This window comes from Stigmatopora argus, chromosome 20 (assembly GCF_051989625.1).
Source record: "Stigmatopora argus isolate UIUO_Sarg chromosome 20, RoL_Sarg_1.0, whole genome shotgun sequence".
NCBI classification, from domain to species: Eukaryota; Metazoa; Chordata; class Actinopteri; order Syngnathiformes; family Syngnathidae; genus Stigmatopora; species Stigmatopora argus.
Genome location: NC_135406.1, coordinates 1,422,185 through 1,444,407, shown reverse-complemented (window position 1 = coordinate 1,444,407; position 22,223 = coordinate 1,422,185). Strand labels below are relative to the sequence as shown.

At 40.0% G+C, this 22,223-nt stretch overlaps 2 protein-coding genes and 4 long non-coding RNA genes across 28 annotated transcripts in view; 3 read left to right on the top strand and 3 right to left on the bottom strand.

Moving 5' to 3' along the window:
• The first annotated feature begins 766 nt into the window (after window positions 1-766).
• On the top strand, window positions 767-2,422 carry LOC144066137 (uncharacterized). The gene is made up of 9 exons (XR_013297389.1): window positions 767-815; window positions 950-980; window positions 1,046-1,142; window positions 1,223-1,250; window positions 1,400-1,429; window positions 1,543-1,620; window positions 1,700-1,761; window positions 1,880-1,943; window positions 2,005-2,422. It is a non-coding gene; the product is annotated as an uncharacterized LOC144066137 (long non-coding RNA).
• A 430-nt stretch (window positions 2,423-2,852) lies between these two features.
• LOC144066301 (uncharacterized) overlaps window positions 2,853-22,223 on the top strand; it is a 24,200-nt gene continuing 4,829 nt past the window's right edge. For 4 of the 7 annotated variants that reach the window (XR_013297458.1, XR_013297456.1, XR_013297457.1 and 1 more), the window contains exon 1: window positions 2,853-3,097. This is a non-coding gene — a long non-coding RNA (uncharacterized LOC144066301). Of the gene's footprint in view, window positions 3,098-3,394; window positions 4,780-5,692; window positions 5,781-6,701; window positions 6,808-7,000; window positions 7,114-7,188; window positions 7,273-7,350; window positions 7,429-7,544; window positions 7,874-21,848; window positions 22,157-22,223 lie in introns of those variants that run through there. The other 3 variants (XR_013297460.1, XR_013297459.1, XR_013297461.1) reach the window with 3 other exon arrangements.
• Window positions 6,664-9,267, bottom strand: LOC144066293 (uncharacterized). 7 transcript variants are annotated; one of them, XR_013297438.1, is made up of 9 exons: window positions 9,134-9,267; window positions 7,812-9,026; window positions 7,651-7,746; window positions 7,529-7,566; window positions 7,362-7,391; window positions 7,171-7,248; window positions 7,034-7,095; window positions 6,858-6,918; window positions 6,664-6,791 (listed from the first exon to the last, which is right to left on the bottom strand). XR_013297438.1 is itself a non-coding variant. In XM_077589736.1 (7 exons), the coding sequence occupies exons 1-5, from the start codon at window positions 7,911-7,913 to the stop codon at window positions 7,082-7,084; spliced, it is 423 nt and encodes a 140-aa protein (XP_077445862.1). In that variant the 5' UTR covers window positions 7,914-7,935; the 3' UTR covers window positions 6,664-6,791; window positions 6,858-6,918; window positions 7,034-7,081. The 7 variants fall into 7 exon arrangements, 2 of the variants coding, with proteins under 2 accessions (XP_077445862.1, XP_077445863.1); XR_013297436.1 differs by having other exon boundaries at window positions 7,539-7,566; XR_013297435.1 differs by having other exon boundaries at window positions 7,539-7,746.
• Window positions 11,241-12,511, top strand: LOC144066299 (uncharacterized). Of its 2 annotated transcripts, XR_013297442.1 has the most exons (5): window positions 11,307-11,836; window positions 11,948-12,025; window positions 12,102-12,163; window positions 12,292-12,352; window positions 12,419-12,511. It is a non-coding gene; the product is annotated as an uncharacterized LOC144066299 (long non-coding RNA). The 2 variants fall into 2 exon arrangements; XR_013297441.1 differs by lacking the exon at window positions 12,419-12,511 and having other exon boundaries at window positions 11,241-11,657; window positions 11,807-11,868; window positions 12,102-12,322.
• Window positions 11,322-22,223, bottom strand: part of LOC144066300 (uncharacterized) — a 24,248-nt gene continuing 13,346 nt past the window's right edge. The window contains exons 1-8 of one of the 10 annotated variants that reach the window (XR_013297451.1): window positions 16,619-16,863; window positions 15,005-15,053; window positions 13,344-13,431; window positions 12,403-12,507; window positions 12,079-12,199; window positions 11,924-12,017; window positions 11,770-11,847; window positions 11,322-11,651 (exon numbers count right to left, since the gene is read on the bottom strand). This is a non-coding gene — a long non-coding RNA (uncharacterized LOC144066300). Of the gene's footprint in view, window positions 11,652-11,769; window positions 11,848-11,923; window positions 12,018-12,078; window positions 12,200-12,402; window positions 12,508-13,343; window positions 13,432-15,004; window positions 16,864-22,223 lie in introns of those variants that run through there. The other 9 variants (XR_013297447.1, XR_013297452.1, XR_013297450.1 and 6 more) reach the window with 9 other exon arrangements.
• LOC144066295 (uncharacterized) lies at window positions 17,351-20,996 on the bottom strand. Its single transcript, XM_077589738.1, has 8 exons — window positions 20,874-20,996; window positions 18,638-18,660; window positions 18,456-18,483; window positions 18,283-18,312; window positions 18,092-18,169; window positions 17,969-18,020; window positions 17,782-17,843; window positions 17,351-17,714 (listed from the first exon to the last, which is right to left on the bottom strand). The coding sequence occupies exons 1-8, from the start codon at window positions 20,874-20,876 to the stop codon at window positions 17,565-17,567; spliced, it is 426 nt and encodes a 141-aa protein (XP_077445864.1). The 5' UTR covers window positions 20,877-20,996; the 3' UTR covers window positions 17,351-17,564.

The window sequence follows — 22,223 nt, the reverse complement described above, 5'->3', positions numbered from 1 at the left end:
ATTACACTCTGCAATTGCTTTTCCAACCAACTCCGTGTTACCAGTGCATCACTGTAGAATATTCATAGACTTCGCTCAAATCGTATTGTGCTAAGTATGCCTGATCAGACGTATGTTTGCTGCCCTCTCGTGGAAAATGTTGGACATTACTTCCTGCAATGTCCTTGGCTACTATTATTTATCACTTTTCTATGTGTGAAATTTCGGCGGAAATCCAGCCAAGGTGGCGATTGGCATAAGACATTGCCTGCGAAGCAGGCGACCCGGGTTCGATTCTCACTCGCAGCTGCATTTACGAACATAAATGCCAGAGTAGTAAAGAGTTGGCAAGAGTGAGAATCGAACCCGAGTCTAATGCATTCGCAAACAGTGTCTTTAACCATTCGAACACAAGCGCTTTGCCTAAGAATAATTGGAAGTCATATTTAACCTGTTTTTTGAGGGTCTACCGAATGTGAGTGACTGAAAATCGGAGATATACATTCTGAGATTGTTTATGGACATTATCTCGTTGGTCGGATGGATAGAGTGCGTAACTACGGTGTAAGCGACCCGGGTCCGAGTCCTGGTCGGTCACTTTTCTGTGTGAAGGACGCGTCTTTTTTTTTTTTTTAAACTTTTTTTAACCATTCGACCACAAGCGCTTTGCCTAAGAGAAATTGGAAGTCATATTTAACCTGTTTTTTGAGAGTCTTCCGAATGTGAGTGACTGAAAATCGGAGATATACATTCTGAGATTGTTTATAGACATCAGCTCGTTGGTCAGATGGATAGAGTGCGTAACTACGGTGTGAGCGACCCGGGTCCGAGTCCTGGTCGGTCACTTTTCTGTGTGAAGAACGCGTCTAAATTATTTTTTAAACTTTTTTTTTGCGCGCAATTACGTCACTTCCGAAAAACTATTTAAAGCGGAAGCAATTAAGCAGACGTCCTCTTTCATTTATTGGAGGCTTCGCGTCGCTCCACGCTGGAAAGCCAAAGTAAGTATTCCCACGTCTGTCCACTTTTTATTTGAGACTAATTTACATTTCTGTTGTTTTAACAGCTCACATGTGGAAAAAGAAGCAAGTAAGTACTTTAAATACTCCAAATCAACCTCGAAAATACTAAATGGTCTAATTTCTTCCCACAGGCTACAATCGGTAAGTAATCTGCCAGATGATCCACTTGGCACCAAAGATGGCTGGTAACCATACTTTTTGACTCTTCTCTTCTTTTGCAGGCCACTTCCAAGATGTCCGACCCTGCAGGTAAGCACAGGTGAAACGAGCAAACAATTGATCCACGTGCAAATCTAACTGTCTATTAATCTATTCCCGAAGGCGAAAGTAGAGTAACAAAGTTTAAGTTAAGATGACTTACCATGTCCAATTTTGATTTCTGTCTTTGATTCTTGCAGTTGGATTTCATCCACGACGACGTCCACAAGGTTCGTGCACACTGCAAGACAAATTGGCGGACGAGAATATTGTCCAAGTTGGACGTCTTTTTGCGCGACGCTTCTGAGCTATGATTTACCTTCCACTTTCTTTTGCTGACTAGTTTCCTCGTGTCCACCGGAGGGCGCTGCACCTCAAGGTGACTGAAGCAGAATTCTAAGGGCTTCATTGTATTGCAAAGGTGAGTGAATGTGCACCATTGAGACGGTAAACACGTCTGAATGTACGTAATTCTCACCCACTTTCTTTCTTGTGTGCAGACTCATTCCAGTGAAAACGCCATTTTGGAAACCCGCCTTGACCCGCCCCAACTACTGCACCTGTGAGACAACGAGTTGATTATCTTCATTATTGCAATCTGCCAATAAAATACAAATGACAATCAATTGTGAACTCTAATTTGTAACAATTGTCTTAAATGCACTGTTATTCTTCCACAGTTGCAGTCCAAATGATGCCCTCCTGCTCAATACAACAACAAGTGACACATCGCATAATGCTAAGGTAAGTCTTATCGCCGTTTGCACACTTATTTGAATGCACTTAACTTACTTTTTTGTCTTAGGTCTCTACACTCTACTTCGGTGCGTCTCCTACTGGTTGGAAGAACTTCAAGACCTCTTACTTTAGACTTCACATCTGGACTTTTGCTCTGAAACAAATAAAAATAAAGTTATACACAAACGATTACTTTTTAAAGAAGGGGGGGGTTATGCAAATGACTAGTCAAGAGCAATTTGATTGGTGAAGAAACGAATGTAAATTTGCTGATTGGTGTAAAATAAGGAAGTGGAAGGTGTAAACCATATTTACGCAACTTAATTTCTTAAATCAAAACGGATGTCCAATTATACCAAACTAAAGGCTCCAAACCAATCACTCTTCATACGGAAAGAAACAAAAACATGCCTCAACTTTCCTGCCTATTGCTTGCACTGTCACTAATCTGAATAATAATAAAAAAAAATATCTAAAGTCTGAAATCTTGTTTCAATATTTAATTTGTCTTAAAAACGAAGATGAAATGGAAAATGGTTATGTTGTTGACCAAGAAAAAGTCTGTCAGAGATGTCTAGAAGATAGGTTAAGTCACGCAAAAGTATAAGAAAGCTGATAGTAACTACATATGTACACATTAAACAATAAGGTGTCCATTAAAGTGGGAATCTTTCGTAAAAGAAGAGGGTGATTGGAAGGAAAGCATTTTCACCTGGCTCAATTTTTTTGAAAAGCAATAAACCGTTCGAATTATTTGGAAGGGAAATCGGGGAAACAAAGTACAAGCAGGATTTGTTTACGTCTGCTTTTGTCGCTCTGTTTATACGTAATATGTCGTTTGCGCAGGCGCGTTATCGTGGGCGTCCCCTAAATGACGTCAGAGGGAAACCCAGGTTGACACTGGCACCAGCGACCCGGAAGTGGAACTGAAAGCGGAACAAGAAGCGAGAGGCGAATTTGTTTGTCGTGCTTTCTTTTGTTTTTAAACTGTTTTTGGGCGTTTTAACGCATGATCTAAATGGGGGAATTTACAGTAAAAACAACTGATTGACGTTTGATGGATTACATGAACAGAAGTCCGCAAGAAAGGAGTTTTTTCGAGGTTTTTTGGCTGATTTTTTGCACTCGGTGCAGGCTGCACAACGAAAGTCACGAACAAGGTAAGAAATGCTGCAATTTTCTACTACAAGCGTCTTCTGATGTATATTTCTACTTGTAAAACGTGCACTTTATTCTGTTCAGCTTGATCTTCATATCCCAGATCAGATCAAAACATTTAGCCAACCCTCACAATTTAATGAAGCATTTCCCCAATTTATGATTTATTTGATTATCTGCCACAAAGTGGAAAAAAACTATTCTATATATATATATATATATATATATATATATATATATATATATATATATATATATATATATATATATATATATATATATATATATATATATATATATATATATCAAATGATACTGAAAAGAAAGCATGGCTCAATGTTGACATTTGATGAAATAGGCTGGTTTTATTTAACGATAAAATTATTTTGCGGGTGGGGTTTATTTAAATTTATTGGGCATGCGCAGTGCGGCCGAGGGTGTGTTTTGACACTTGAAGGGGAGTGTTTTTGTGCGCGGAGCTTGAAAAAAATTGCATTCGGGGTGGACCGGTGGGCGGGTCTGGCGCAGACTCCGCCCACTGACTCCAGCGCCGAAGGTGCAAGGCTTGGAAGGCTTGGAAGGCAAGGGGATTGCAAGGGTTTGAGTCGACGTTTTGGCCCATTTCATGCCGAAGGGGCGTGGCCAACTTAAAAGTGAATGAAATGAAGCCAAATTGCTCGGATAAGAGTCCAAATGTCTTCCCAACACTCTTGGTATTCACTTGCCATGCATTTCAAGCCTGAAAATTGGACAATTTAATCTGACAATATGCTTATGAGCTTCTTTAGCTCCGCCCACTGGGTAATATTCTCCTCTTTTCTTGCCCTTCGAAGCTTAAACAAGTGATTGGGATGTGAAATGATGTGCCATGTTGATGGATTTGTGTCCATATTTCTCATATTGACCCCCTTGTATATTTTTTCCAATGGTTGTTAATATTTTGTGAGATTTTAGTGTTGTGTTCATAGTCAGTTGGATTGAGTAGACAGATTTCATAGATTGTGACTAAGTGGAGTGGTTACCTCCTTAGACCCTTGGCCCCCAACACCCCCAATAGTACCTGATATGTTTCCAACATCTTAGATGCATCGTACCAATAGTGTATTATGCTCTATTTTGCTCTGTAGATGATTGTCATGAGTGGGTAGCAGAGCCCCCAAGTGACCTGAAGGTGACCCCCTCCCCAAGCAGGGTACCTAATGATATGTCCTAGCTGGTCAAAATATTAGGTACACCCTCGACCCAGTTTATGTGGTCATACTGTATCATAGCAGAATTGCAGACCTCAAGTCGGCCCCCCAGCACCTCTAAGTGTACCTAATGAAGTGTCCAAAATGGCCAAAATATTAGGTACACCCTCAAGCTATAGTTTATTTGGTCATAGTCTCTCATAGTAGCTAGAAAAATGTCATTGTGTAGCAGAATCCCCCCATTGACCCCCACATAATCTATTTTTGGTCAGTAGACTCCCATTCCAGGCCAAGTGTGCAAACGGCCAAAATATTAGGGACCTCCAAATTGTCTCATTGGCACAAAATGACTTTTTTTCTAAATGTTTTGTGTTTAAAACATGCGATCTTAGTCAAATTGCATTTGTGCTCACAAAAAAATGTCTTTTTGTTTACATGAGCGGAGGTCCGGAAGATGGAGTTGCTTCCACGTCCATCAACCTGCGCTAACAAAGGTAGGAAATGCTCCATTAAATGTGTATTTGTATTTAAAAAATGTTTTTAAGATTTAAAACAAGAACTTCTTTTGTAGAGCTAAAAATAATAATTTATGTTTATCATATAAATGTAATTGTAGGTCTTAAAGTTCAAGATGCTAATGCTATTTTCGCGCTCGCATCATCTTATGTAAAGTTACATATAAATATTGGCAAGCTAGTTATGTGTTCAAGATACTAATGTTATTTTTGCGCTCGCATCATCTTATGTAAGGTTACTTATAATTAACGGTAGGCTAATTATGTGACTGTAATGTCGTATAAATGTAATTCTAGGTCTTACAATTCAAGATGCTAATGCTATTTTCATACATCATCGTATGTAAGGTTACATATAGATATCGGTAGGCTAATTATGTGACTGTAATGTCATATAAATGCTAGAATCGTCACTGATCGCTCTCGTTAAATGCATTACAGTTCAAGATGCTAATGCTATTTTTGCGCTCGCATCATCTTATGTAAAGTTACTTGTAAAAATTGGTAGGCTAATTATGTGTTCAAGATGCTAATGCTATTTTCGCGCTCGCATCATCTTATGTAAGGTTACTTATCATTACCGGTAGGCTAATTATGTGACTGTAATGTCGTCTAAATGTAATTCTAGTTCTTACAGTTCAAGCTGCTAATGCTATTTTCACACATCATCGTATGTAAGGTTACTTTTCATTATCAGTAGGCTAATTATGTAGCTGTAATGTCGTATAAATGTAATTTTTGGTCTTACAGTTGAAGATGCTAATGCTATTTTTGCGCTTGCATCATCTTATGTAAGGTTACATATAAATATCGGTAGGCTGATGATGTGATTGTAATGTCGTATACATGCTAGAATCGTCGCTGACTGCTCTCGTTGTCGTTTTCTTGACAGGATCGGGGACGTTTTGGACGTGCACGGCGCCGCCGGACGGGCCCACGCTGCAGCCGATTGCTTCGGGACACTCGCGTGTCCTCACTGGGTATGTGACGTCTCACACTTGAGCTTCTGCAGTGACCCACAGTGGCATCTGATGCTGTCAGAATGTCAAAAAAGCCATTTTTTGCTAACAATATATTGTTGAAATTTAATCAGTCTTTGTCTTTTTTTTGCTAAATGCATCCTTACTAAGTTTAAAATTGGTTTTTTCCTTAAAAATGTGTCTTTTGGGGGCATAAAACGGCCACCAAAAACAGCTCTCAGAACGGTCAGGAAAAGTGGCCTCAGAAAAGCAGAAAATCTGCCCGGCAATGAGACGTGTCACGGCTCCGCCATCCAATCAGGGGCCTTAGAAATTGGACTTAGCCACCTCCCCTCAATGCAAATTTGGATTTAGCCCCGCCCTGGCCCCGCCCATCCCGGACAGCCAATCACAGCGCGGCATTTGGTCGACCACGCCCCTTTTTGCCTTAAAAACTGCTTTTTGGGGACTTAAACCCCGCCCCCTCTTACAAAGCCAGCCCCCTCAACTTAAGCCCTGCCCAGCAACGATATGGCCCACCCACTCCCAGAGAACCAATCAGGTGGCAGCATGCACCATCTACTTCCTTATTCTACACCAATCAGCGAATTTACACCCACTCCCAGAGAACCAATCAGGTGGCGGCATGCATCATCTACTTCCTTATTCTACACCAATCAGCGAATTTACACCCATTCACAGAGAACCAATCAGGTTGCAGTATACACCTTCCACTTCCTTATTCTACACCAATCAGCAAATTTACACTCATTTCTCCACCAATCAAATTGCTGTTGACTAGTCATTTGCATAGCCCCGCCCTTCTTTAAAATGATTTATAAAAAAATAAAAATAATTAAGAAATATTTTTTTTTAAATAAAATAATATAGAATAAAGAAAGTGTTTTTTTGTGTAACATATTTTATTTTTATTTGTTTCAGAACAAAAGTCCAGATGTGAAGTCCAAAGTAAGAGGTCTTGAAGTTCTTCTTCCAATCAGTAGGAGACGCACCGGAGCAGAGTGTAGAGACCTAAAGACAAAAAAAAGTAAGTTAAAAGTGCATTCAAATAAGTGTGCAAACGGCGATAAGTCTTACCTTAGCATTATGCGATGTGTCACTTGTTAAATTGAGCAGCAGGGCTTCATTTGGACTGCAACTGTGAAAGAATAACATTGCATTTAAGACAATTGTCACAAATAAGAGTTCATAATTGATTGTCATTTGTATTTTATTGGCAGAATTCAATGAAGATAATCAACTCGTTGTCTCACAGGTGCAGCAGTTGGGGTGGGTCAAGGCGGGTTTCCAAAATGGCGTTTTCACTGGAATGAGTCTGCACACAAGAAAGAAAGTGAGTGAGAATTACATTCAGACGTGCTTACCGTCTCAATGGTGCACATTCACTCACCTTTGCAATACAATGAAGCCCTTAGATTTCTGCTTCGGTCACCTTGAGGTGCAGCGCCCTCCGGTGGACACGAGGAAACTAGTCAGCAAAAGAAAGTGGAAGGTAAATCATAGCTCAGAAGCGTCGCGCAAAAAGACGTCCAACTTGGACAATGTTTACGTCCGCCATTTTTTGTTGCAGTGTGCACCAACCTTGTGGACGTCGTCGTGGATGAAATCCAACTGCAAGAATCAAAGACAGAAGTCAAAATTGGACATGGTAAGTCATCTTAACTTAAACTGTTACTCTACTTTCGCCTTCTGGAATAGAATAATAGACAGTTAGATCTGCACGTGGAACAATTGTTTGCTCGTTTCACCTGTGCTCACCTGCAGGGTCGGACATCTTCGAAGTGGCCTGCAAAAGAAAAGGAGAAAGAGTCAAAAAGTATGGTTAACAGCCATCTTTGGTGCCAAGTGGATCAGCTGGCAGAATACTTACCGATGCAGCCTGTGGGAAGAAAGTAGACCATTAAGTATTTTCGAGGTTGATTTGAAGTATTTAAAGTACTTACTTACTTCTTTTTCCACATGTGAGCTGTTAAAACAACATAAATGTAAATTAGTCTCAAATAACAAGTGAACAGACTTGGGAATACTTACTTTGGCTTTCCAGCGTGGAGTGACGCGAAGCTTCCAATAAATGAAAAAGGACGACTGCGCAATTACTTCCTCTTTAAATAGTTTTTCCGGAAGTGACGTCATCGCGCACAAAAAAAGTTTAAAAAATAATTTAGACGCGTCCTTCAAACAGAAAAGGGACCGGCCAGGGATCGTACCCGGACCTTCCACACCGTAGTCACTTACTCTACTCATTAGACCAACGAGTTGATGGCGAAGTTTTATCTCAGACTGTATATCTCCGATTTTCAGTCACTGACATTCGGCACTCTGTCAAAAACCAGGTTAAATATGACTTCCAATTTCTCTTAGGTAAAGCGTTTGTGGTCGAATGGCTAAAGACACTGTTTGCGAATGCTTTAGACTCGGGTTCGATTCTCACTCTTGCCAACTCTTTACTACTCTGGCATTTATGTTCGTAAATGCAGCTGCGAGTGAGAATCGAACCCGGGTCGCCTGCATCGCAGGCAATGTCTTATGCCAATCGCCACCCTGGCTGGATTTCCGCCGAAATTTCACACATAGAAAAGTGATAAATAATAGCAGTCAAGTACATTGCAGGGAGTCCAATGTATGCCACAATAGAGCAGCAAACACACGTCTGATCAGGCATACTTAGCACAATATGATGCGAGCGACGTCTATGAATATACTACAGTGATGCACTGGTAACAAGGAGTTGGTTGGGAAAGCAATTGCAGAGTGTAATTCTTAAAACTGCCACAAGATGGCAGCAACACACCAGGGCACACTCATGGGACAATATGTGAGAGGAGGTATATTGTACTAGAAAACAGTATACGGAGTTGGTTGGAAAAGCCATTGCAAAGTGCAATGCCTTAAAACCGCCACAAGAGGGAATGAAGTTTAACATGTCTTGTCGAGAATAAAATACCATGTCTTCATACTTACAACACAAAATCAAGGAACTAAGAATTTTTGTGGTTTATTACTTTATTGGAGAGGTCTCAAGATGAATAGTGCACATCATTTGTATGAGGAAGTTGGGGGTGACGCTGGGGAACACATTGAAAATAAAGTTCGACCAAATACACAAGTGTCTTGTATGCTTTTGTCATGAAATAAACACAAAATAAAGTTGGTTGTCATAGGATGGCAAGTGGAAGTCAGCCGTCTGTCTGCAGGAACAAGTCTAGTCTGCACCAAGAGAGGAACAAGCATTAAAGCGGCACCTGGCTGCGAATAAATGGATTAAAAAAACAATGAAATGAGAACGTGTTCGATCGACCGAACAGTTGACGCATTAACAATGACGAAAATATGAGGCATATGAGTCCACTTACCTCATTGTGTTTCTATTGACCGAATATTACGCCTAAAACGACTACATTTATCTAAAATTATGCGCAGGAGACGAATTGTTTTGATCGGCTGCTGTTTACCACGACTTCCGCATTCGAGGATCTTCTTCTTTCAATAACAGGCGCTTTGCAAACAACCGTTGGGACCACAGTGCCCCCGTGTGGACTGGATGTGTAATGACGGCCCTGTTTCTCATAGACGACTATGAATACGACCATTGTGTTTTCCTCCAATATAAGAAGGCAATTTTCGTCCATTTATGGCAGTATATTATATTGGAGAAAAAATCATCTTGCTATACATGGACGTTTAGAGGAGGATGTGCTCTCTTTTTATGACGTCACTGCAACGCACTTTCAAAACGCACGTCTGTCGTTAATTATTATTGTCCATGATTGACTGGGACCAAAACATCCAAATGTAATAGACAAAATAACGCATTCGAGTTTTAAAAGGGTTGAGGTTAACGCAGGAGAAAAAAATATTCATTCATAGTCGTCTATGAGAAACAGGGCCGTCATTACACATCCAGTCCACACGAGGGCACTGTAGTCCCAAAGGTTGTTTGGAAAGCGCCTTTTATTGAAAGAAGAAGATCCTCGAATGCGGAAGTCGTGGTAAACAGCAGCCGATCCAAACAATTCGTCTCCAGCGCATAATTTTAGATAAATGTAGTCTTTTTAAGCGTACTATTCGGTCAATAGAAACAAGAGACGAATGTGCGACTGTTAAGCGTGTCAAAATCATGGCCAAATGATGTGATGTGATCATCCGCTTCATATTATCGTCATTGTTAATGCGTCAACTGTTCGGTCGATCGAACACGTTCTCATTTCATTGTTTTTTATCCATTTATTCGCAGCCAGGTGCGGCTTTAATGCTTGTTCCTCTCTTGGTGCAGACTAGACTTGTTCCTGCAGACAGACGGTTGACTTCCACTTGCCATCCTATGACAATCAACTTTATTTTGTGTTTATTTCATGACAAAAGCATACAAGACACTTGTGTATTTGGTCGAACTTTATTTTCAATGTGTTCCCCAGCGTCACCCCCAACTTCCTCATACAAATGATGTGCAATATTCATCTTGAGCCCTCTCCAATAAAGTAATAAACCACAAAAAATCTTAGTTCCTTGATTTTGTGTTGTGACTCTGTAAGCGAGTATGAAGACATGCTATTTTATTCTCGACAAGACATGTTAAACTTGATGCCCTCTTGTGGCGGTTTTAAAGCGTTGCACTTTGCAATGGCTTTTTCAACCAACTACGTATTAATGTAGAATATACCTGGACTCCTCTCACATATTGTCCTGAGTGTGCCTGAATAGACATATTCTAACTTGCTGTCCTCTTGTGGTGCTTTTAAGGCATGGCACTTTGCAATGGCTTTTCCAACCAACTCCGAATACTGTTTTCTAGTACAATATATACCTCCTCTCACATATATCTATGAGTGTGCCTGAATAGACATATGGTGTGTTGCTGCCATCTTGTGGCAGTTTTAAGAATTACACTCTGCAATTGCTTTCCCAACCAACTCCTTGTTACCAGTGCATCACTGTAGTATATTCATAGACTTCGCTCGCATCATATTGTGCTAAGTATGCCTGATCAGACGTGTTTGCTGCTCTCTTGTGGCGTATATTGGACTCCCTGCAATGTACTTGGCTGCTAGTATTTATCACTTTTCTATGTGTGAAATTTCGGCGGAAATCCAGCCGAGGTGGCGATTGGCATAAGACATTGCCTGCGATGCAGGCGACCCGGGTTCGATTCTCACTCGCAGCTGCATTTACGAACATAAATGCCAGAGTGGTAAAGAGTTGGTAAGAGTGAGAATCGAACCCGAGCCTAATGCATTTGTAAACAGTGTCTTTAACCATTCGACCACAAACGCGTTGCCTAAGAGAAATTGGAAGTCATATTTAACCTGTTTTTTGACAGTGTGCCGAATGTGAGTGACTGAAAATCGGAGATATACGGTCTGAGATCAAAATTCGTCATCAACTCATTGGTCTAATGAGTAGAGTAAGTGACTACGGTGTGGAAGGTCCGGGTACGATCCCTGGCCGGTCACTTTTCTGTTTGAAACACGCGTCTAAATTATTTTTTAAACTTTTTTTTTGCGCGATTACGTCACTTCCGAAAAACTATTTAAAGAGGAAGTAATTACGCAGTCGTCCTTTTTCATTTATTGGAAGCTTCGCGTCGCTCCACGCTGGAAAGCCAAAGTAAGTATTCCCAAGTCTGTTCACTTTTTATTTGAGACTAATTTACATTTCTGTTGTTTTAACAGCTCACATGTGGAAAAAGAAGTAAGTAAGTACTTTAAATACTTCAAATCATCCTCGAAAATACTTAATGGTCTACTTTCTTCCCACAGGCTGCATCGGTAAGTATTCTGCCAGCTGATCCACTTGGCACCAAAAATGGCTGTTAACCATACTTTTTGACTCTTTCTCCTTTTCTTTTGCAGGCCACTTCGAAGATGTCCGACCCTGCAGGTGAGCACAGGTGAAACGAGCAAACAATTGTTCCACGTGCAGATCTAACTTTCTATTATTCTATTCCAGAAGGCGAAAGTAGAGTAATAAAGATTAAGTTAAGATGACTTACCATGTCCAATTTTGACTCCGGTCTTTGATTCTTGCAGTTGGATTTCATCCACGACGACGTCCACTAGGTTGGTGCACACTGCAACACAAAATGGCGGACGTAAACATTGTCCAACTTTGACGTCTTTTTACGTGACGCTTCTAAACTGATTTACCTTCCACTTTCTTTTGCTGACTAGTTTCCTCGTGTCCACCGGAGGGCGCTGCAGCTCAAGGTGACTGAAGCAGAATTCTTCTGGCTTGATTGCACTGCAAAGGTGAGTAAATGTGCACCATTAAGACGGTAAACACGACTGAATGATATACTCACCCACTTTTTTTTCTTGTGTGCAGACTCATTCCAGTGAAAACGCCATTTTGGAAACCCGCCTTGACCCACCCCAACTGCTGCACCTGTGCGACAACGAGTTGATGATCTTAATTGTTGCATTCTGCCAATAAAATACAAAGGACAATCAGTTTTGACTCCTTGTGGACTTAATCTTGTGACAATTGTTTTAAATGCAATGTTTTTCTTTCACAGATGCAGTCCAAATGATGCCCTCCTGCTAAATTCATTAAGTGACATGTTGCATCATGCTAAGGTAAGTCTTAACGCCGTTTGTACACTTATTTGAATGCACTTTTAACTTACTTTTTTTGTCTTTAAGTCTCCACACTCTGCTGCGGTGCGACGCCTACTGGTTGGAAGAAGAACTAAAAGACCTCTCACTTTGGACTTCACATCTGGACTTTTGCTCTGAAACAAATAAAAATAAATTTGTACACAAAAAACACTTTCTTTGTTCTATATTTTTATTTATTATAATTTTTATTCTATATTATTTTAAATTTTTAAACTTTTTAAGAATAGGTGGGGCTATGCAAATGACTAGCCAAAAGCAATTTGATTGGTGGAAAAATGGGTGTAAATTTGCTGATTGGTGTAGAATAAGGAAGTGGAAGGTGTATACTGCACCCTGATTGGTTCTCTGTGTATGGGTGTAAATTCGCTGATTGGTGTAGAATAAGGAAGTAGATGGTGTATGCTGCCACCTGATTGGTTCTCTGGGAGTGGGTGGGCCATATCGTTGCTGGGCAGGGCTTAAGTTGAGGGGGCTGGCTTTGTAAAAGGGGGCGGGGTTTAAGTCCCCAAAAAGCAGTTTTTAAGGCCAAAAGGGGCGTGGTCGACCAAATGCCGCGCTGTGATTGGCTGTCCGGGGTGGGCGGGGCCAGGGCGGAGCTAAATCCAAATTTGCATTGAGGGGAGGTGGCTAAGTCCAATTTCTAAGGCCCCTGATTGGATGGCGGAGCCGTGACACGTCTCATTGCCGGGCAGATTTTCTGCTTTTCTGAGGCCACTTTTCCTGACCGTTCTGAGAGCTCTTTTTGGTGGCCGTTTTATGCCCCCAAAAGACACATTTTTAAGGAAAAAACCTATTTTAAACTTAGTAAGGATGCATTTAGCAAAAAAAGACAAAGACTGATTAAATTTCAACTATATATTGTTAGCAAAAAATGGCTTTTTTAACATTCTGACAGCATCAGATGCCACTGTCGGTCACTGCAGAAGCTCAAGTGTGAGACGTCACATACCCAGTGAGGACACGCGAGTGTCCCGAAGCAATCGGCTGCAGCGTGGGCCCGTCCGGCGGCGCCGTGCACGTCCAAAACGTCCCCGATCCTGTCAAGAAAACGACAACGAGAGCAGTCAGCGACGATTCTAGCATGTATACGACATTACAATCACATCATCAGCCTACCGATATTTATATGTAACCTTACATAAGATGATGCAAGCGCAAAAATAGCATTAGCATCTTCAACTGTAAGACCAAGAATTACATTCATACGACATTACAGCTACATAATTAGCCTACTGATAATGAAAAGTAACCTTACATACGATGATGTGTGAAAATAGCATTAGCATCTTGAACTGTAAGAACTAGAATTACATTTAGACGACATTACAGTCACATAATTAGCCTACCGGTAATGATAAGTAACCTTACATAAGATGATGCGAGCGCGAAAATAGCATTAGCATCTTGAACACAATTAGCCTACCAATATTTACATGTAACCTTACATAAGATGATGCGAGCGCAAAAATAGCATTAGCATCTTGAACACATAATTAGCCTACCAATATTTACATGTAACTTTACATAAGATGATGCGAGCGCAAAAATAGCATTAGCATCTTGAACTGTAAGACTTGGAATTACATTTATACAACATTACAGATACATAATTAGCCTACTGGTAATTACAAGTAACCTTACATAAGATGATGCAAGCATGAAAAAAGCATTAGCATCTTGAACACAATTAGCCTACCAATATTTACATGTAACTTTACATAAAATGATGCAAGCGCAAAAATAGCCTTAGCATCTTGAACTGTAAGACCTGGAATTACATTTATACGACATTACAGCTACATAATTAGCCTACTGATAATGAAAAGTAACCTTACATACGATGATGTGTGAAAATAGCATTAGCATCTTGAACTGTAAGAACTAGAATTACATTTAGACGACATTACAGTCACATAATTAGCCTCCCGGTAATGATAAGTAACCTTACATAAGATGATGCGAGCGCGAAAATAGCATTAGCATCTTGAACACATAATTAGCCTACCAATATTTACATGTAACTTTACATAAGATGATGCGAGCGCAAAAATAGCATTAGCATCTTGAACTGTAATGCATTTAACGAGAGCGATCAGTGACGATTCTAGCATTTATATGACATTACAGTCACATAATTAGCCTACCGATATCTATATGTAACCTTACATACGATGATGTATGAAAATAGCATTAGCATCTTGAACACATAATTAGCCTACCAATATTTACATGTAACTTTACATAAGATGATGCGAGCGCAAAAATAGCATTAGCATCTTCAACTGTAAGACCTAGAATTACATTTATACGACATTACAGTCACATAATTAGCCTACCGTTAATTATAAGTAACCTTACATAAGATGATGCGAGCGCAAAAATAACATTAGTATCTTGAATACATAACTAGCTTGCCAATATTTATATGTAACTTTACATAAGATGATGCGAGCGCGGAAATAGCATTAGCATCTTGAACTTTAAGAGCTACAATTACATTTATATGATACAACATGGATTATTATTTTTAGCTCTACAAAAGAAGTTCTTGTTTTAAATCTTAAAAACATTTTTTAAATACAAATACACATTTAATGGAGCATTTCCTACCTTTGTTAGCGCAGGTTGATGGACGTGGAAGCAACTCCATCTTCCGGACCTCCGCTCATGTAAACAAAAAGACATTTTTTTGTGAGCACAAATGCAATTTGACTAAGATCGCATGTTTTAAACACAAAACATTTAGAAAAAAAGTCATTTTGTGCCAATGAGACAATTTGGAGGTCCCTAATATTTTGGCCGTTTGCACACTTGGCCTGGAATGGGAGTCTACTGACCAAAAATAGATTATGTGGGGGTCAATGGGGGGATTCTGCTACACAATGACATTTTTCTAGCTACTATGAGAGACTATGACCAAATAAACTATAGCTTGAGGGTGTACCTAATATTTTGGCCATTTTGGACACTTCATTAGGTACACTTAGAGGTGCTGGGGGGCCGACTTGAGGTCTGCAATTCTGCTATGATACAGTATGACCACATAAACTGGGTCGAGGGTGTACCTAATATTTTGACCAGCTAGGACATATCATTAGGTACCCTGCTTGGGGAGGGGGTCACCTTCAGGTCACTTGGGGGCTCTGCTACCCACTCATGACAATCATCTACAGACCAAAATAGAGCATAATACACTTTTGGTACGATGCATCTAAGATGTTGGAAACATATCAGGTACTATTGGGGGTGTTGGGGGCCAAGGGTCTAAGGAGGTAACCACTCCACTTAGTCACAATCTATGAAATCTGTCTACTCAATCCAACTGACTATGAACACAACACTAAAATCTCACAAAATATTAACAACCATTGGAAAAAATATACAAGGGGGTCAATATGAGAAATATGGACACAAATCCATCAACATGGCACATCATTTCACATCCCAATCACTTGTTTAAGCTTCGAAGGGCAAGAAAAGAGGAGAATATTACCCAGTGGGCGGAGCTAAAGAAGCTCATAAGCATATTGTCAGATTAAATTGTCCAATTTTCAGGCTTGAAATGCATGGCAAGTGAATACCAAGAGTGTTGGGAAGACATTTGGACTCTTATCCGAGCAATTTGGCTTCATTTCATGCACTTTTAAGTTGGCCACGCCCCTTCGGCATGAAATGGGCCAAAACGTCGACTCAAACCCTTGCAATCCCCTTGCCTTCCAAGCCTTCCAAGCCTTGCACCTTCGGCGCTGGAGTCAGTGGGCGGAGTCTGCGCCAGACCCGCCCACCGGTCCACCCCGAATGCAATTTTTTTCAAGCTCCGCGCACAAAAACACTCCCCTTCAAGTGTCAAAACACACCCTCGGCCGCACTGCGCATGCCCAATAAATTTAAATAAACCCCACCCGCAAAATAATTTTATCGTTAAATAAAACCAGCCTATTTCATCAAATGTCAACATTGAGCCATGCTTTCTTTTCAGTATCATTTGATATATATATATATATATATATATATATATATCTAGAATAGTTTTTTTCCACTTTGTGGCAGATAATCAAATAAATCATAAATTGGGGAAATGGTTCATTAAATTGTGGGGGTTGGCTAAATGTTTTGATCTGATCTGGGATATGAAGATCAAGCTGAACAGAATAAAGTGCACGTTTTACAAGTAGAAATATACACCAGAAGACGCTTGTAGTAGAAAATTGCAGCATTTCTTACCTTGTTCGTGACTTTCGTTGTGCAGCCTGCACCGAGTGTAAAAAATCAGCCAAAAAAACTCGAAAAAACTCCTTTCTTGCGGTCTTCTGTTCATGTAATCCATCAAACGTCAATCAGTTGTTTTTACTGTAAATTCCCCCATTTAGATCATGCGTTAAAACGCCCAAAAACAGTTTAAAAACAAAAGAAAGCACGACAAACAAATTCGCCTCTCGCTTCTTGTTCCGCTTTCAGTTCCACTTCCGGGTCGCTGGTGCCAGTGTCAACCTGGGTTTCCCTCTGACGTCATTTAGGGGACGCCCACGATAACGCGCCTGCGCAAACGACATATTACGTATAAACAGAGCGACAAAAGCAGACGTAAACAAATCCTGCTTGTACTTTGTTTCCCCGATTTCCCTTCCAAATAATTCGAACGGTTTATTGCTTTTCAAAAAAATTGAGCCACGTGAAATGACTTTCCTTCCAATCACACTCTTCTTTTACGAAAGTTTCCCACTTTAATGAACACCTTATTGTTTAATGTGTACATATGTAGTTACTAACAGCTTTCTTATACTTTTGCGTGACTTAACCTATCTTCCAGACATCTCTGACAGGCTTTTTCTTGGCCAACAACATAACCATTTTCCATTTCATCTTCGTTTTTAAGACAAATTAAATCAAATTGACAGTGCAAGCAATAGGCAGGAAAGTTGAGGCATTGTTTTTGTTTGTTTCCGTATGAAGTGATTGGTTTGGAGCCTTTATGTTGGTATAATTGGACATCCGTTTTGATTTAAGAAATTAAGATGAGTAAATATGGTATACACCTTCCACTTCCTTATTTTACACCAATCAGCAAATTTACACTCATTTCTTCACCAATATAATTGCTCTTGACTAGTCATTTGCATAGCCCCGCCCTTCTTTAAAAAGATTTATAAAAATTAAAAATAAAACATATCTAAATAAAATATATATTAGAGTAATTGTTTGTGCATAACTTTATTTTTATTTGTTTCAGAGCAAAAGTCCAGATGTGAAGTCCAAAGTAAGAGGTCTTGAAGTTCTTCTTCCAACCAGTAGGAGACACACCGGAGCTGAGTGTAGAGACCTAAAGACAAAAAAAAAGTAAGTTAAAAGTACATTCAAATAAGTGCGCAAACGGCGATAAGACTTACCTTAGCATTATGCGATGTCACTTGTTGTTGTATTGAGCAGGAGGGCATCATTTGGACTGCAACTGTGGAAGAATAACATTGCATTTAAGACAATTGTCACAAAGAGTTTACAAGGAGTCAAAACTGATTGTCCTTTGTATTTTAATGGCAGAATTCACCAATGAAGATAATCAGTTTGTTGTCTCACAGGTGCAGTAGTTGGGGCGGGTCTTCAAAATGGCATCTTCACTTGAATGAGTCTGCACAGAAGAAAGTGGGTGAGCATTTCATTCAGTCGTGTTTACCATCTTAATGGTGCACATTCGCTCACCTTTGCAGTACAATCAAGCCCGAAGTATTCTGCTTCAGTCACCTTGAGGTGCAGCGCCCTCCGGTGGACAAGAGGAAACTACTCAGCAAAAGAAAGTGGAAGGTAAATCAGAGCTCAGAAGCGTCGCGTGAAAAGACGTCAAAGTTGGACAATGTTTACGTCCGCCATTTTTTGTTGCAGTGTGCACCAACCTTGTGGACGTCGTCGTGGATGAAATCCAACTGCAAGAATCAAAGACAGAAATCAAAATTGGACATGGCAAGTCATCTTAACTTAAACTGTTACTCTACTTTCGCCTTCGGGAATAGATTAATAGACAGATTTGCACGTGGATCAATTGTTTGCTCGTTTCACCTGTGCTTACCTGCAGGGTCGGACATCTTGGAAGTGGCCTGCAAAAGAAGAGAAGAGTCAAAAAGTATGGTTAATAGCCATCTTTGGTGCCAAGTGGATCATCTGGCAGATTATTTACCGATTGCATCCTGTGGGAAGAAATTAGACCATTTAGTATTTTCGAGGTTGATTTGGAGTATTTAAAGTACTTACTTGCTTCTTTTTCCACATGTGAGCTGTTAAAACAACAGAAATGTAAATTAGTCTCAAATAAAAAGTGGACAGACGTGGGAATACTTACTTTGGCTTTCCAGCGTGGAGCGACGCCACGCTTCCAATAAATGAAAGAGGACGTCTGCTTAATTGCTTCCGCTTTAAATAGTTTTTCGGAAGTGACGTAATTGCGCGCAAAAAAAAGAAGTTAAAAAATAAAATAATTTAGACGCGCCCTTCAATTAGAAAAGTGACCGACCAGGATTCGGACCCGGGTCGCTCACACCGTAGTTACGCACTCTATCCATCTGACCAACGAGATAATGTCTATAAACAATCTCAGAATGTATATCTCCGATTTTCAGTCACTCACATTCGGAAGACTGTCAAAAACAGGTTAAATATGACTTCCAATTTCTCTTAGGCAAAGCGTTTGTGGTCGAACGGTTAAAGATACTGATTGAAAATGCAGTAGACTCGGGATCGATTCTCACTCTTGGCAGCTCTTTGGCATTTATGTTCGTAAATTAAGCAGCGAGTGAGAATCGAACCCGGGTCCCCTGCATCGCAGGCAATGTCTTATGCCATTCGCCACCTTAGCTGAATTTCCGCCGAAATTTCACACATAGATAAGTGATAAAAAAAAGCACAATATGATGCGAGCGAAGTCTATGAACATACTACAGTGATGCACTGGTAACAAGGAGTTGTTTGGAAAAGAAATTGGAGAGTGTAATGCTTAAAACTGCCACAAGGCAGCAACACACCATATGTCTATACAGGCACACTCATAGGACAATATGTGAGAGGAGGTATATTGTAGTACTAGAAAACAGTATACGGAGTTGTTTGGAAAAGCCATTGCAAAGTGCCATGCCTTAAAAGCACCACAAGAGGACAGCAAGTTAGAATATGTCTATTCAGGCACACTCAGGACAATATGTGAGAGGAGTCCAGGTATATTCTACATTAATACGTAGTTGGTTGGAAAAGCCATTGCAAAGTGCAACGCTTTAAAACCGCCACAAGAGGGCATCAAGTTTAACATGTCTTGTCGAGAATAAAATAGCGTGTCTTCATACTCGCCTACAGTCACAACACAAAATCAAGGAACTAAGATTTTTTGTGGTTTATTACTTTATTGGAGAGGGCTCAAGATGAATATTGCACATCATTTGTATGTGTGTGATATAAAATCAAAGTAGCAAACCACACTGCTTCTTTATAACTTGTTCCTTGATGTTCTCAAGAAATACATCAATACTCGTGAGATGAATTCCTGAGAAATCGCCCAATGAGAAATATCTATCAGACGTCTGTTGAAATGCTGCCCTCCTGTGGTCATGTTGGCACATTGCACCCAATAATGATTTGACATTAACTTTTTCTAGCTGGGCAGCATATGGAATAAGTGTTGAGTGTGACCAAAATTTTGCATAGCCGTCCAATCTGGTGGCGCATGGCATAAAACTTTCTCTGCGGTGCAGGCGCCCCGGGTTCGATTCCCACTCAATGATGCACTTGCAGACATAAATGCCAGAGTGCTCAGAAATACAAATGTGAGGGAGGCTCGAACCCGGGCCGATTAAAACTGCAACCCCTGTCTTTAACCGTTCGACCACAACGTTGTGCTAAGTCCAATTAGGAGTCACCAGGGTAAAGTGCGTGACTTTAGTGCAAATGATCCCAGTTCGAATCTTATGCTCTTGCCTTTTTGACACTTTGCTATTCTTTTATTTTTATTTTTTTCATATGAAGATCGCTTTTTTCTATATAATTTTGGTGCTTTTCATTTTTATTTATTTTGAAAGAAATAAAGCTTTTAAAAAAAATTATCCAATTGTGACGTCATCGCCTAAACCCTATTTAAACGCGAGGCATTTCGGTCTCCAAGCCTGCCTGTCGCTCCCCACACACTGCAAGAACACGGTGAATATTCACAGTTATTTAAAGACTCCAGATTGCAATCTTAATAACTGTTATTCTGTTTTAATCAAATCTACTTTTCAGCATGCTGGCATTTTCGAGCTATGAGAAGAACAAAGTTCATCATCTGTTAGGAGGTAACTATTAAACATGTTCACAAATGAACCAAACAAGTGCAATAATTGTCTCCTTTGTGTCCACAGGCACTCATCTTAAGGTAAGTGGGCAACATGACTTAAATGATCCACTTCGACACAAAATGGCAGACATCCTATTAACATTGAATTTAAAAAGGCTCTACTCTACTTACCATGTTGCTGACTGTTTTCCCTTTTCTGTTGCAGACCTCCACCAAAATGGCCGACTCATCAGGTTTCTTGCTGGCTGTACGTACTCCTATCCAGCAGATGGCAGTGCAACACAACTGGCGGAAAGACAACTAATTTAATCCGTTGCGAAAGAAACGATTGTAAAAGGTCGGTATCCGCCATTCTGAGAATAAAATATAATAAAAATGCTCACCTACTTCCCGTAGAAACGCCATCAGGAAGTCCAGAAGTTTTCAGCCGAGTCCTCCAACTGTGATACACGTTTTTTATGCATGCTAATAAAATTGAGTGAAATGTCAGTGTCGTGAGGAATTAGTATTAATTAAATTGGGTTAAATCAATTCGTTTGTAATGTAATCCAGTATACAATCATGAAAGCCCATTTTTTACGCGTCTTAATTTCTTAAATTAAAACGGATGTCCAATTTTACCCAAATTAACGCTCAATACCAATCAGATGCCATTTATTTACTCTTCATACGGCAACAAACAGCAACCTTACTGATGTCATGCATTTAAATCCTCGCCGTTGACGGGTAAATGCGTTCAAATTTCCTGCCTACTTCTTGCACTATCACTGATATGAATAATAATTAAATATCTAATGTCCAAAATCTTGTTTCAATGTTTATCTTGTCTTGAAAACGAAGATGGAGGGAGAATGGTAATGCTGTTGGCCAGAAAGCAGCCCGTCAAAGATTAACTCGCGCAAATGTATAAGGCTGTTAATATAACTATACGTTAAGCAATAAGGTTTTTATTAAAGTGGGAATCTTTCGTAAAAGAAGAGCGATTGGAAGGAAAGTCATTTTACGTGGCTCAATTTATTGAAAAGCAATAAACCGTTCGAATTATATGGAAGCAAAATCGGGGAAACAAAGTACGTACAGCAGGATTTGTTTACGTCTGCTTTTGTCGCTTTATTCATACGTAATATGTCGTTTGCGCAGGCGCGTTATCGTGGTCATTCTCGAAATGACGTCAGAGGGAAATCCAGGTTGACACTGGCACCGGCGACCCGGAAGTGGAACTGGGAGCGGAAATGGAAGCAAGAGGCGAATTTGTTTGTCGTGCTTTCTTTTGTTTTAAAACTGTTTTTTGGCGTTTTAGCGCATGATCTAAATGGGGGATTTTACAGTAAAAACAACTAAGTGACGTTTGATGGTTACATGAACAGAAGTCCGCAAGAAAGGAGTTTTTTCGAGGGTTTTTGGCTGATTTTTTTGCACTCGGTGCAGGCTGCACAACGAAAGTCACGAACAAAGTAAGAAATGCTGCAATTTTCTATTACAAGTGTCTTTTGATGTATATTTCTACTTGTAAAACGTGTA

Bases quoted from the DNA above. Each gene is read 5' to 3' on its own strand.
- LOC144066295 (XM_077589738.1), bottom strand. The intron at 18,170-18,282 runs GTTGGTGCACAC...TTTGCTGAGTAG, and splicing joins TCCACGACGACGTCCACAAG to TTTCCTCTTGTCCACCGGAG. The intron at 17,715-17,781 runs GTAAGTCTTATC...TTTTGTCTTTAG, and splicing joins TGACATCGCATAATGCTAAG to GTCTCTACACTCAGCTCCGG.
- LOC144066293 (XM_077589736.1), bottom strand. From the start codon at position 7,913: ATGACGTCACTTCCGGAAAAACTATTTAAAGAGGAAGTAATTGCGCAG. The intron at 7,567-7,650 runs GTAAGTATTCTG...TTTCTTTTGCAG, and splicing joins TCTTCCCACAGGCTGCATCG to GCCACTTCGAAGATGTCCGA. The intron at 7,249-7,361 runs GTTGGTGCACAC...TTTGCTGACTAG, and splicing joins TCCACGACGACGTCCACAAG to TTTCCTCGTGTCCACCGGAG.